Source organism: Anthonomus grandis, chromosome 1 (assembly GCF_022605725.1).
Source record: "Anthonomus grandis grandis chromosome 1, icAntGran1.3, whole genome shotgun sequence".
NCBI classification, from domain to species: domain Eukaryota; kingdom Metazoa; phylum Arthropoda; class Insecta; order Coleoptera; family Curculionidae; genus Anthonomus; species Anthonomus grandis.
In genome coordinates, this window is record NC_065546.1 from 20,017,530 (window position 1) to 20,032,180 (window position 14,651).

The window sequence follows — 14,651 nt, forward strand, 5'->3', positions numbered from 1 at the left end:
TTGAGTTAATATTTCATGCGCTTTCATTCTCTATTTCATTAAACTGAATAATATTGAATACACATTTTTTTCTAATTAACAATTTTTATTGTTTGTCTACCCGAAAGAAAAGTTCACGCTTCGCCACTCTGAAAGACAGATTATTATTGGGCAATAGTGTGCCGGATTCATTATTGCTGAACAATACAAGAATTAGTTTTCCGCATAGATGGATTGAAAGCGGTTATGTTAATACCATAGCCTGCCAGAAACCCTATTCTAACTCTATTAGATTTTATTTCTTTGTAAATGCGTAAACATATCAAGAGAACTGCGAGGTTTATAAATATTTATACTATCTTCTTTAATATTCTGTCACCATGTATTTTCAATACAATCACAAATGACTTATTAAAACTCGCAAATAGTAACAAAACAAAAATAAGTTTCTTACTACGGCATTTGTCCTGTATTCTAATGGGGCCATTATTCAGCACTTCATTCTATAGAAAAGGAAGAAAAGCAGGGCATTGAATAATCGTTTCTACACAATTCCTCGAAATGACGGGGATAGAACGCTGTATATACACAAGTGCGGGCTATGTGTTTTGCAATTGTTTCTTATTGCCTTGGATTGGTCACGTGACCCCAGACGGTCATTCCCGCTCTCCAGACCGCGATGTACGTTCGTTTCTGGAGATTGCGACCGTCGGCGCCATGGCACGCCACGATCGAATAGGAAATTTTCACCTGTATTTTTTTTCCGCCATGTAGATATAACATCAGATTGTAGATTTTTGGCCCAATTTTTTCTGTTATTTATATGTCGCATAAAAATTTGGGTTAGGTTATTTTTGGTATACGGATATAAAGAAAGTGTGTTAACTTGTCCTTTTTGCTTGTTCTATTTCCTGACGAATATCTCATTAAAGGTAAGTGGGTCGATATCGGTGGGCCAAAAATGAGTTTAGATTATTTCATATATAAATCTACACAAGATTTAGATTTACTCAATTTTTGTATTAAAAAAGGAGGTCAATTTTTAATTCATTTCTAATACTCTTTTTAATAGTTTGATCTTGTAATGCATTTAATCCTTTTTCAGGGCATCGTTGGCATGTGAAGTTCTACAGCTACAAATAAATAATTTAAGTCTACAGTTGAAAAAATCTCACATCTGGGAAAAGTCTGAAACTCTGAAAGTAATGAGAGCATCTATCTGCAGTCATTGATAAGTTCAATTTTCCACCCTGTCATTTTTATCTGATTTCTGTAACAGTCCATTGCTTCTGTGTATATACATGTATATATTCCAATATTCCAGCACATTAATTATTCTATATATATATATATAAGATAAAGATATATAAGATATAATAGATACACCCTGTATATATATAAATATATATATACAGGGTGGTCCATTTAACTTGAGACATCGCAATATCTCGAAAACTAAACATGTATCCAGAAAATGTTTCATGTGAAGTTTGAATGGTTTCCAGGGGGCCTTAAAATGACGTCATTGGTTTGATCTTCAGTGGACGTCTTCAAGGTCAACTTCATTTTTTTGCATAGAAACCTCTATTTCTTTAATAGTATCTGATTTAGCGTTAAAAAATAAGTAACTTTCATCTGACACTTTTTTACATGCGACCTCTCCTTTTCAAGATATTAATTCTTGATCAATCAATGACATTAGAAACAGAAATAGCTTTGGTTCAGCAATTCTTCAATATTGTTGTGTCAATGCATTGTTGAGCAATGATCAATGCAAGTTGTTATGATGCGAAAATTTTCTAAGGTGAACAGATCTCACGTGTTTATCCCAGGTATTTCAGGCGATTGTAAACAAATACTGATGAATAAAGTAAATGAGAGATTATTTTGGTTCACAATATTCATTTAGTTATCAAGTATTTGACTATTTTGTTGAGTGACTATGGAATGCCTAACAATAAATAAAAAAGTTAAAATGGTCCTTATTTATGTTGAAGCTGAACGGAATATTAATAGGGCCATTGAATTGTATACCATGCGACATCCTCAACGGCGACTTCCATCGCGGGCATCATTTTATCGTGTAGTGAACCACTTTATAGAAAATGAAAGTGTGAGAACGATAAATCGATCACGAAATAGAAGCATTACCAGTCAAAATAAAGAAATTGCCGTCTTAGCTGCAGTTGCCCATAATCCTGGAGTCAGCTCACGATCAATTTCTTCTGCTTCTGGAATCTCCAAAACAAGTGTCCTGAGGATTTTGAAACGCCACAAGTTTCATCCGTATCACTTGTCGCTACGAAAACATCTTGTCGGACTTGCATTGTCTTATTTATTTATTGTAACACGACGTTTCGGTTGGTAAGTATCTCCAACCGTTATCAAGTGTAAACTGAAAGCAAACTACTATTCTATAGGCTTATATACTAGATGTGTGCAGCGATATGGAAGGGGAGGGAAGGGAGGGAAAGTCATCCGTGAAAAAGAGTTGGAGGGGGGAAGGACACGCGTCTCTCTAGATCCTACACTGTCCTGAGAGTAGAGGCTTCCAGATGTTGGGTATATCGACGCTTGGCTGGCTGAAGATCCTCTGATTCTGTGAAATGAAAGCTGCCTCTACGAACTTCCTCTTCCGCCAGTGCTGTTCCTTGTGCAGAATCTTGGCTTCTGACCAATGGATATTGTGTCCATTATGCCACGCGTGTTCTGCTATCCCGGATTTGGAAACCTCTCCTCTTTGGGTCCAGCTGCGATGTTCCTTCGCTCTGATTTCTAGGGGGCGCTTCGTTTCACCTATGTATGAGTCACCGCACTCACATGGGATCCGGTAGACGCAATTTTTGGTATCCACCATGCCATCTGGTTTGGTCTTTGAAACCACGCTTCTGATAGTGGTGCTAGATCTAAAGGCAGTTCTAATATTGTCGCACACATCTAGTATATAAGCCTATAGAATAGTAGTTTGCTTTCAGTTTACACTTGATAACGGTTGGAGATACTTACCAACCGAAACGTCGTGTTACAATAAATAAATAAGACAATGCAAGTCCGACAAGATGTTTTCACTGTACCATTGTCTACCACCTTCAAAAACAGACTTGTCGCTACATCAAGAGCTTCACGGTGATGATTTCGAAAACCGAGTGTTTTTTTGTGAATGGGCCCAAAATCAGTTGCATGAAACTAACAATTTCTTTCTGCGCGTCTTATTCACCGATGAAGCTTCATTTACAAACTATGGTGTAGTTAATCGTCATAACATGCATTATTGGGCAGTTGAAAATCCCAGGTGGTTTCGAGCGATAGAATATCAGTGGCCATGGTCTGTGAATGTCTGGTGTGGCATCATGAAAGATAAAGTCATAGAACCTTATGTTATTGATGGTGTCCTTACAGGCCAAAAATATCGTAATTTTCTGCTGAAAATTCTACCAGTATTTTTGGAAGATGTGTGTTTTGAAGTGAGACTAAATATGTGGTACCAGCATGATGGTTGTCCTGCACATTATGCACGCGTTGCGCGCCAAGTGTTGGATCGTGACTTCAATGGACGGATAGGTCGCAGTGAAGCAGTCCACTGGCCGCCACAGTCACGTGATTTGACGCCCTTAGATTTTTTTATGGGTTTATTTGAAGGATATTGTATATCGCGATCTACCCGAAAATATGAAGCTGCGAATCACGGAGGTTTGAGGGCAGATAACTCCAGCGATGCTGCACTCTGTTCATCGATCGTTTAGAAAGCGAGTCGAAAAATGTATAGAAGTGGAAGGTCAACACTTTGAACATTTATTGAAATAATTTTCTGACTTTTTTGTTTCAATTTCTTTTATGTGAACTGTGGGGAGGTTTTTTACTGCCCCAATCACTTGTAGCGCTCTCCTATGTAAGGAGAGACCTTACTTACAAATTTAAGGATTTAAGAAGAACTGCTCCACCATGGGGGCCGATTACTGCTTCACTCAACCGCCTTCAATTTCTGCAGCGGTTTTTTGTTGTAAAGTTAAATTAGTTTAAGAGAAAACAACAAAGTTCAATTTTGATTTGCTGCGAGCGTGTCTTCCATTTTACAACTGAAACGGAGACGATACCGCGAGACGGTTCAAAGGCAACTCGCTAAGAGGTGACGAGCGACTGACACAAAGACACTAGCGTCTGCGGAACCACCGTTCCTTGTGCCGCTGGCGCTCGCTCTCGTGGCAGAGCATAGCCGATGTTGCCGCTTTCATCAAAGATATCATATTTTATGATTAAAACGCATTCTGGGTGAGCCGTTATGCATGCATGTGCTCGCTCGCAGTCTCGCACTTCTCGCTCGAGGATTTTTCGGAGGCAGGAGGCAGTATTGATATAAAGTATTGATAGTATTGATATTAAGCAAGTATTGATATAAAGTGATTTTGGGGCGCAGGGTGTTTTTGAATGCGATAAAGAAAAATTATTAGTCGAGGTACAGTTTTTTTACTTGGGTAGGTTTGATAAAAAAATTTTGATTTTTATTTATTCATATTAAGTAGGTTATAGGTTATACAGTATGTGATAATATGGACTCCAAACCCAAAAAATTATGTACAGTTTGTAATCGCTTGTTTACAAGAACCACTCATTTACGAGTGCATGTCAAGAAATTTCATCCGGAGTTACGGGCAGAGATTTAAGAATTCCTTTAATTAGATTAAGGGCTCCTCATTTAAGAATTAGAACTGACAATTTTAAATGTTTGCATCGTAAAGAAGTGTTTACGATCAGAAATCGTTGGAAACAACATTTAAAAACGCATAGAAGTAAGAATAACGATGTAAATATTATTAGGGTTATGGTTTAATAATATTAATATATTAAAATAGCAAATTGCGTATATACATAAAAGGTGTGTAAAGCTGTGCCTAATTAATAGCTATATAGAATGTTAAATTGAAAATCCTAAAAATTAGTAATTCAAAGGTTATTTGTTACAGTCAGAAAAGTGCAATATGTTTTTACCATCTTTAGAATCCTGCTCAGTTTCCTAGTCATAGCAAGCACAATTTTCAACACATTTATCTCATAAATGGTTAAATAAAATAATGGCATGTGATTTTATTACATTATGAGTTCATTGAAATCGTAGTAGGTACCTTTATCAATTCTTAACTCATTTTAGGGGTCTATTTAATATTAGTGCAATCAAAAGTAAACGTTTTTTGAAGAAAATTTAAAGAGGAGAGGTATTGTATAATATTTTTATTTTTTAAAGGAAAAAAATGCGGAAAAATTAAGTTTTTTGCGTGAAAACGAAAAAATGTAATGAATAAAGTTAATATTCCCAGTACGCGGCTCAAAAGACACTAACCCAACCGATGGGAAGCTCCAACCGACGGTCGATATCCGTTTTGAGATCCAACTCTAAAATCAAGTCTCACTCCAACCCAGGCGCGCCGCGCCCCCTTACCCCAAACCCGTTAGAATGAACAAAACATTTTTGCGCTTCGCTTGTCACTAATGTCACTATAACCAATAGAAAGTCCCAACATACTGACATTATTACTACGCGTGGAAAAATAGTTCCAGATTAAAATCGTTAATATTTATATATAAAAAATTAAAATTCCTCATTTTTTCTTTTTGGAATTGACTTAGATTAGGTTATTCTCATCATATTAATTAATTTTGTAATGTAATTCCGATTGCACTAATGTTAAATGTCAATCATTTTAGTATATAAGGAAATACAACTATTTAACATTAATAACCAAAACTGAAAAATCCATATAAATTAGGTATAGGTACGTAAATAGGTACATAATGTCCTATTACTGTACCCTGTACGAAGCGATATAACATTGAACAAAATAATTAATAAAAGAATCCTCCATTTAACACAAAACTATTTTATTTTTAACCAACTACCACCTTTAAAAATATCTCTCAGAGCTGCCGGCGGTAGGTATTTTAATATGAATAGCGGCAACGTAGCACCACACATCTGACTGTAGAGGCACAGTGATTTCCAGGCGACAGACGCTAGTCACAAAGACGGTGGACACTGGTGGCGGTTATTTATAGAACATCAAAAGGCTGGTAGCGGCATGGTAGAAAAGCGACGTTGCCGCGGATTAACTTATTTTAAATTGTATTGAATTTACAGTTTCTATCCGTTGTAGAATTACAACATGAACTTTGTACGTTTTATTTTTAAGTTTTTGATTCTGTGGATAATAAAATTCTATCAAAAGATACTTTCACTCCTTTTGATAGATCATCAGATACTACCTACAAGGGCAAATTTTATTGTCAAGGAAAAAACTCGTAAACGAATCAAGAATTAATATCTCGAAAAGAAGAGGTCGCATGTAAAAAAGTGTCAGATGAAAGTTACTTATTTTTAACCGCTAAATCAGAAAATATTAAAAAAATAGAGGTTTCTATGCAAAAAAGTTAAGTTGACTTTCATTCGACCTTGAAGACGTCCACTCAAGGTCTAACCAATGACGTCATTTTATGGCCCCCTGGAAACCATTCAAAATTCACATAAAACATTTTCTGGATACAATTTTAGTTTTCGAGATATTGCGATGTCTCAAGTAAAATGGACCACCCTGTAGATACAGAATTAATTAATATATATTATATCTGGTGGCTCAAATGTATTCAAAATCAAAGAGATGAAATCTTTTCCATCAAGCCATTTGCAAGATTCACGATATTGAAGTATTTAAGACCTAAACGTAAGATTGTTATTGAGTTTAAGCCGTAAAAACGTTAAAAATGTTGGTCACGGTTTTTAGGATATAAATCGTAGTTTAATAGCTAAAACTCATACTCAATATGTATGCATTATTAACAAATATACAAAATGCTTTACCAATCTCTTTAAAGAAACATTTAAAATTATTGTATCAATTTAAATATATCTTCAAGGATTTGCAACCTAAGTTTGATATTTACAATTTGCAAAAAATTAGTCAATTTTTTAATTAACGTTTAAAAAAAACTCTAAATTAAACTTACCTAGGTCGATCGTTGTTACTGATTCCATTTGCTACACTGAAATGCGGCGCCACATTACCACTTTGCACATCCATTTCTGAAGGCTTTTCTCTAACTGTTATCCTTATAGGCTTTACGTCTGCTGCAATAACAGTCCTTGCCTCTCTTATTCTATCGTTCGCCGACATTTTACTTATTGGTGTACCTAGGCTAGAGTCCATTGACCCTAACAATTTAGTCATATTGTTTTGCACTTCTTTTTCAATTGCTTTGGCATTTCCCAGTCCAATAGTAGTTACGTGATTATTGTTATGATTATCATTATTCGTATGATTATTTGATACTGGAGCCTTGGAGTTATTATTGTGAACGTCATTAGTTATGGCGGATTTTGCTTCAGAAGGTTGTTCTGGAAAAGCTTTGGCAATTTTTTGTTCTTCTTTTTTTGATGGTTTTTCTGTACCTTTACTAACTTCTTTACTTGACTCATCTTTAACACTAATTCCCCCACTACTTTCTTCCATTTTTTTTATAATTTCACTACTCTCTTCTTTTTTATCACTCTTTACAGAACTTACAGCAGTGCTAGTATATCTGCTTTGTAAACCACTATCCTTGATCAAAGTTTGAGTGTTAAGTACTGTATCATTCATTTTATTAATCGCTTGGCTAACACTAGTGGCGCTTAAGACTCTTCCATCAACTAGAGGAGATACTGGTTTCGACCTGCCAAGTGTAGGTGTTTCAATTTTTAAAGGTTTTGTCACTGTTGTAGTTGTACTGGATACAATAGCTGATGGCAAAGGTTCATCTGAGTCAATATTTACTAGATCTATCTTGCTACCTCTTGTGGAAGATTTTGTTGAAGGCTCGGTGCTTTCCGAGGAGGATTTTACTTCTTTTGGAAAAATCGGATTTTTGCTGTTTACTTTAAGTTCAACGTTTGGGGTAGAAGAGGCCGTAGGCTGTTTATTTTTGATAGAAGTACTTGCAACATTAGGCTTCGCAACAGTACTTATATTTTTCGTTGTAGTAGAATTGACTTTAGGTCCGAAAGTTTTCGCCGAAACACTTTTAGGATTATCACTATCTACCGCTTCACTACTGTCACTGGTATACTGCTTTTTATTACCCATAAAGGTTTTGGGTAGCAAGTTTGGTCGCGAAGGTGTCCTTTGCAGTGAATTTTTACGTGAAAGCACTTTTTTCTTTGGAACTTCACTATCTTCGGACATATCACTAGACTGTGGAGGCTTCGGTTTATTAAAGCTGTTGATTTTGGACTTAACATGTTCATATCTCCTTATAGGAATCTTGGTAGGTGATGATAAAGGACTTGGGTCTCTTGTTTTAGCCACATTGGGCCTCGATTGGCTCCTCGTAGGCACTTTGGATAATTCTTGACTAGGAGAGGCGATTCTACTAGGAGGTGTACTAGCGATTTTGTGCCTTGAACGGCTCCTTATAGGAACCTTAGATGCTTCTCGAGTTGGGGATGTTATCCTACTAGGAGGTGTACTTTTACTTTTAGTAGGAATTCTAGAAGGGGAAGACTGGCTGTGAACTGACTGGCTGGGTTCTGGACTAGACCCCAGAATAGGGGATAATTGCCTGAAAGCTCCACCTTGTTTCAAGCGTTTTCTAGGACTAGGCGGAGGCTTTTTTAGAGTTTGCTTATCTTCCAAACTAGTAAGGCTTTGGCTGGCTTGTCTGTTAAGTCCTTTAAATCCCACATGATGAACTTTCTCTCCAAAAATTGCTCCAGTAGATGATTTTCTTAATGGTATTTTAGAACTATTTGCCACGTGGCGATGCGGAGGTTGAGGGCTTAAAACTCGAGGATCTTCTGGTGGAATGGGAGAGACGCTTGGACTAGCATGACGTGATCCAACAGGGTTGAAACCCCGTCCTTTGAAAGGACTCACTCGCCCCGAAGGAGATGGGCTTCGAGTATTAGGAGTGCTTAAGGTGGGCTCGCCAATAATTGCGAAGGACTGATGCCGATGCCTTCTGGTAGTTGGAAGCCTATGGGAACAAATTAGATTTAACTTAATTTTACTTATATTAATTTATTGGTTGTGATGTCGTCTGTGTTAGTGGTAATTTTTTAAAGTGATATTTAAGCTACTTGAGATATTCAAGGAATTTTACGAGAGACAAATAACTGTTTTTAATATGACTCTATCTTATTGCGTTAAAACCGAAAAAGTTCATTAATAATACAAAAACCACAATTAAAAAATAAAGCATTTTTTTGTACTTTTTTATTTTTAATTTGGTTTTGATGCCAGTATATCAATCATTTGTTGAATATTTGTAAGTGAACATACCTTAAAAACTACGTCATCTACCGAAACTGGAAAGGAGAGACTTAGAGAGAGTTATTCGAAGGCCTTCTCAATATCTCTCTTTTTTTAATTAAAATGTTAAAACAGACCCTGTAGAGACAATAATAATAAGCCCGTCAGTGAAGAAACCTTTAATTCATCTGGTTAGACGTTTAAAGGCACTGCTAGAAAGTTCAAAGAGCCGCAATGGTTTAGTATACTAACCAAAGGGAGGAGAAAGTAAACTCAAATTTCAAGTCTCATAAATCAAGCGTCTATTACAAGGTTACGCGTTTCGCCGCATTAGGGCTTCATCAGACCTATCTAAATACAAAAAACTACAAACTGACTCACACTAACATAAATAAAAATATAAAATAAAATAAGTTTAGACCATCATGTATCGTTATTGACTGGAGTCAATAACGATAAGTCTCTTTGAGAATAATGGATGATTATTTTGAATTAAAATGCTAAGCGCTTGAACTAGATGTTGAACCCAGTTTAAAGGAAACTGCCATAAGACACGTAGTTTTTTTAAGGGCTCATACCTTTGATATATTTATTTAGAAGGACACCACAGAAATAATATGCTTCAAAACAGCCGCACCCAGTTTTGTGATGTCTTTGTTTATCTGTGGTAGGACAGAGGAGAAAACTGCAGACTATATCACAAAAATGCTGTAGATAGGATTATGCATCAACTTACACTAGCAGAGATAATAAAGGTGTGAAATGCAAATTTCTCTAAGAAAAAAGAGGTCTCAGCGTATTTCTTTAAATAGAAAAGCTTTTAGAGTATTGTATACCTAGTCGTTTAGATGAAGTCGGTACTATTGGTATCTTTGTTATTATTAAAGGTACAGGGTTAGGTAAATTAGCAAACTAGTAGGATTTTTGCTGCTGATTAACACGGTGAACACAGAAGTCTTGCGTTTTCGACAAAACGTGGAAAGCGTTCTTTTGCTAAATGGAATTCTCTCTATATTTTTACATAAATCACAAGAAAATAATTTTCTTAACAAAAAAGTTTACTACTAATAGTCTAAATCTAAAAATAACAAAGTTATAGCGATATTAATAATTTTGCCAAGTTCTCTTTGAACTTTTTGAGAGCAAAACAAATAAATTACTCTGAATCATAAAACGAAAGTAGCCATAGAGATGTAATAATATAAATGCTGACACGTTAGCAAAGTTTGTGATTTTTGTAAAATCTAACTTAGTAAAATACCTTTTACGCGCTAGAAAAGTACTGCCAGAGATTCCAGACTCTTAACTTGCCAAATCGAAAATAATTTTTAATTCTCTACAGAAAATTTAGAAGTAACGAAAACGTGTTTAAAAGAACTAAAAAAGAACCAATTTATAGTAAGAAAGGCAGTGGCGAAGCGTGAACTTTTTTTTCGGGTAGACAAACAATAAAAATCGTTAATTAGAAAAAAATGTGTATTCAATATTACTCACTTTAATAAAATAGAGAATAAAAGCGCATGAAATATTAACTCAAAGAGAAAAATTATGTAGTGATATAAAAACGAAAAAAATTATTACTACTAGCATTAAAAGATAGATAGATAAAAATAAATACTACTTACAAAAAAACACAACTAAAATACAATTGCCAATATCGAACAGTCGTTCATAAATAACCACTAAAATATCCACTAAAAAAACCTTTTCTGTACACCCTAAAATAAAAATACTAATTATTAAATTACTATAGCACGCGCCTCCACCAAATGCAGATTCATCAAAACGAAACAAAACTGAAGATGTATTGCGGCCGACCAGATCAACCGTGTCCATAAACAATAAGCCTCAACAGCATAATAAAATAGCTGGTCGACTTCTATAGACAAAAGCTCGAATGTCTTTCCCGCGAGTAAATTTTGCATACGTAATGTGCTCCGTGCGGAGCTATTTACATCTGTGGTAATAGGCTGAATGCTGATGCGGCGGGACCTCTGTAGCCTGCTTGATGCGTATTTGGTTCGATTATATGCTCCAAATTTAGGAGGACAAATATCAATGTGTCTTCCTGGGGTTCGTATACATTAATTGGGTGTCAGCCCTGTATTTTTATCTTAATCGGATTAATCATGTTTAGATACTATATAATATTAGTAAAGATAGCGACTACGTTCTGTGTTATTTTTTTTTTAAATTTTAATTCAACAATTACATGAAATAATTACGTGATAAATTAATGACAAATAACTGGATAATTTTGGGTAGACAGTGTCTACCTTGTCTACTCGTACGCTTCGCCTCTGAAGAAAGGATGTTGAAATTTCTATTTGGGCATAGTTTGAAGCTCTAGGAAAACTCAACTAGAGATTTAACCAGAGCTTATGGCGTGAGCTTAGTAACAATATGACGTCTTAAAGAAACACAAATTTGTGCCATATAAATATCGCTAGTAATCGCAATACAAACATTGTTCCCTGACGATAACAAAAGAGGATTTGCTTTTTACAACTGGTTGCGTAATGCATATGAAGCAAATGGTAATATTTGAAACTATATAATTTGAAGTGACGAAGCGGATTTTTCAAACAAAGGTTTGTTTAACCGTAAAAATGTACACTATTGGTCCTAAGAATATATACTTATCCCAGAAACCCCCAAAATCAATTTAGCATAAACGTTTGGTGCGGCTTCCTAATGGAAGCCAAATAATAAGACCTGTGTTTTATGATGGTACTTTGACCAGAAGGAGATATGTTAACCTTATAATATCTGGAGCGCTGGAAGAATATTTGGATAATGCTTACTTCGAGAGATGGCGCAAATCTATTTCTAACAGAATGCAGTACCTCCAAATCAACTCATGATGTTAGAATGTTACTTAATAGAATGTTTAACGATAAATGGATTGCGACACGTGGTCCGATTCGTTGGCCACCTAGGTCACCAGACCTAACCTCTCTCGACTTTTATTTTTGGCGTTACGTAAAGAATGAAGTGGATAAAAAGAAATACGGAACCGTTGATGAATTTAAAACGCATATTAGGCAAATAATTAGATCAATAAATGGACGATCAATCGTCAAAGCTACAAGACGCTTGCCGAAATTTGGTAAAATTATTAATATCGCTATAACTTTACTTACGCTATTTTTAGGTTTAGGCTATGGCTATGTGTGTAAATATCTTTTTTTATACAAAAAAATATCTTCTGATTTATCTAAAAATATACATAGGATTCGATTTAACAAAACTACATTTTTTATAGTTTCTGGAAAACGCGATGTTCAAGTTGTTTTCTGTTTTTGCCATTTTAATTTAATCGTTTGCTAATTTAATCGACCCTGTATTTTAAATATTAACAAAGATACCAATAGTGCCGACTTAATCGGAGGCACATTGTGGACCTCAAAAACTTTTTATAGCCTGATCGTATAGAGTTGAAAATTGGGATATAAAAATCTAAAGTTATCTACCAGTTTACCAATTTACCAGGGATTTACCAGTTTGTCGGATTATAAATACTGTAAACCATACGAAAGAAAGACCTAAAGAAGTCCGACGATCAACCCATCCAAGCAAGAAAGCAATAAATATTTATTTTTGTACAGCTAATATAATATTCGAAAATATTGATCAAATCATATGTTGATAAACTTGTTAATATATGCCTTTCTTGGAAAAAATTAAAATAATAGAAAATATAAAAAATTTTTCACCTCTATAATAAACACTTAAAGGTAGGCCTACGATGTAATAACAGTCGTTCAGAATCCGTAAAATGCAAATAAAAATATTAATTCCTTCCTAAATATTTTTTAGTATATTTTGCTTATTATTGCAAAACTTAAAACTCCCAAAGCCTTGAAAAAATTCCTTTTGGTAATTTTAGTTATTAGTTGCGGACATCAATTTTGTTCTCTTTTTATAACATTTTTTTGGAGAATTCTAACATATCCGCTCTATCTGAATCCGCTTAATACCAAGTAAATAGTAGGAAGGTTGAGATTGTTAATTAGACAGGAAATAAGAAATGTGCTTTTATATTTTATTATAAAATTAATAAAGAATAAGTACCAATCTGTTTAATTAGCAAAATAATATTTAGAAGAAACATTGTATTGAATGTTCCACTCAAATATTTGTTTTACTTTAATCCAACCTATATTATAGACCCATGCAGCTTTTGGTTATAATACTATGCTCATACCTGACTTAGTTATTTTCTCTCTGTGAAATAATTTTTTGAGGGTTTACTTATTTTGAATATTAATGTTGATTACATAAAAAACACGACCATATCCTTTTTCTATGGTTACTAAATGCAAAATGAACATTTATTACATTTTCATGTCACTCTATTTCAAAATTAAACATTAAGTTATGTGTCAAGAAACATGTCGGGTACCATTGTTTTTAGAAGAAAACTTAGTTTGTTTTTCTATTAAAATTAAAAAAGCAATTTTCGATTTAATCTATAAATCCTATTAGTCCTATGGTTGGAATCTTTGATTTGGTTAGTGGTAAAACTGTTTTGTGACTATAAATCCTAAGAGATATTTTAATCGTTATAATATTTTAACAGTTATCCGTCTCTCGTAATTAAAAGTTCTAAATATATATTAAGCTATAGCTTGCAATAATTATTGTGATTAATTCAACAGGGTTCCAAAGCTTGTTCAAGTATTAAGTGTTTTGTAAAATACTGTGTAATTTGTAAATTAACTTGCAAATTTTCAAATCAATACTTTAGAACTATTTTTATTTTTAAGTTTACCTCCTTTCATCTCGATCTCTGGAAAAAACATATTTTGGATATGTAAAAAATGTTTAAAACGTGGTGTATTTTAATATGTAGTGCAAAAAGGGATATTTACCTGTACGGTGGTGGTGCTGGGGGTGGTTCTGGTAGGCGCTCGGTATCCAGAGGTAGCACAGTAAAGGCACCCGGAGCTAAGTAATGCATTTCCAGGTCCGCCTTGGTAAGAAATATAAATTAATGAATTAATTTCTTAAATAATTTCTCAATATAGCAGTACTTACTTCGAACTTTTTCCCAGCCCTTTGATGTGCTCTGTGTTCCGGTGTCCTCATTTCGTATCTTTTGCAGAACCTTTAAGGCCGTATAATGATTAATATGGGCATGCTTTGGGGGTTGTTTGATTTCCATTCGTAGGGACGGCTTATGTCTGTTAGAATTCCATACCTACCAAACATGCAAAAAATTTAGATCATGTTAGTGTATGGTCAATGACCATGCACACATATTAGGTTTATTGAATACATATTTGAATTGAATCATTAACAACTCTAATCTAACATTTCAAGCAAATAAATTTGAGCCAAAAATTATAGAATTCAAAAAAGTAAAATTAAATACGGGCATTTATATAAATAATTCAT

General features: G+C 34.5%; 1 protein-coding gene across 1 annotated transcript in view; it reads right to left on the minus strand.

Moving 5' to 3' along the window:
* The window catches only part of LOC126739404 (protein stum), a 107,180-nt gene that overhangs the window by 56,978 nt on the left and 35,551 nt on the right, over positions 1 to 14,651 (minus strand). Inside the window, exons 2-4 of the mRNA XM_050445078.1 lie at positions 14,292 to 14,454; positions 14,126 to 14,226; positions 6,973 to 8,976 (exon numbers count right to left, since the gene is read on the minus strand). Coding sequence (XP_050301035.1) covers positions 6,973 to 8,976; positions 14,126 to 14,226; positions 14,292 to 14,342 — 2,156 coding nt within the window. The 5' untranslated portion in view covers positions 14,343 to 14,454. The remainder of the gene's footprint in view (positions 1 to 6,972; positions 8,977 to 14,125; positions 14,227 to 14,291; positions 14,455 to 14,651) is intronic.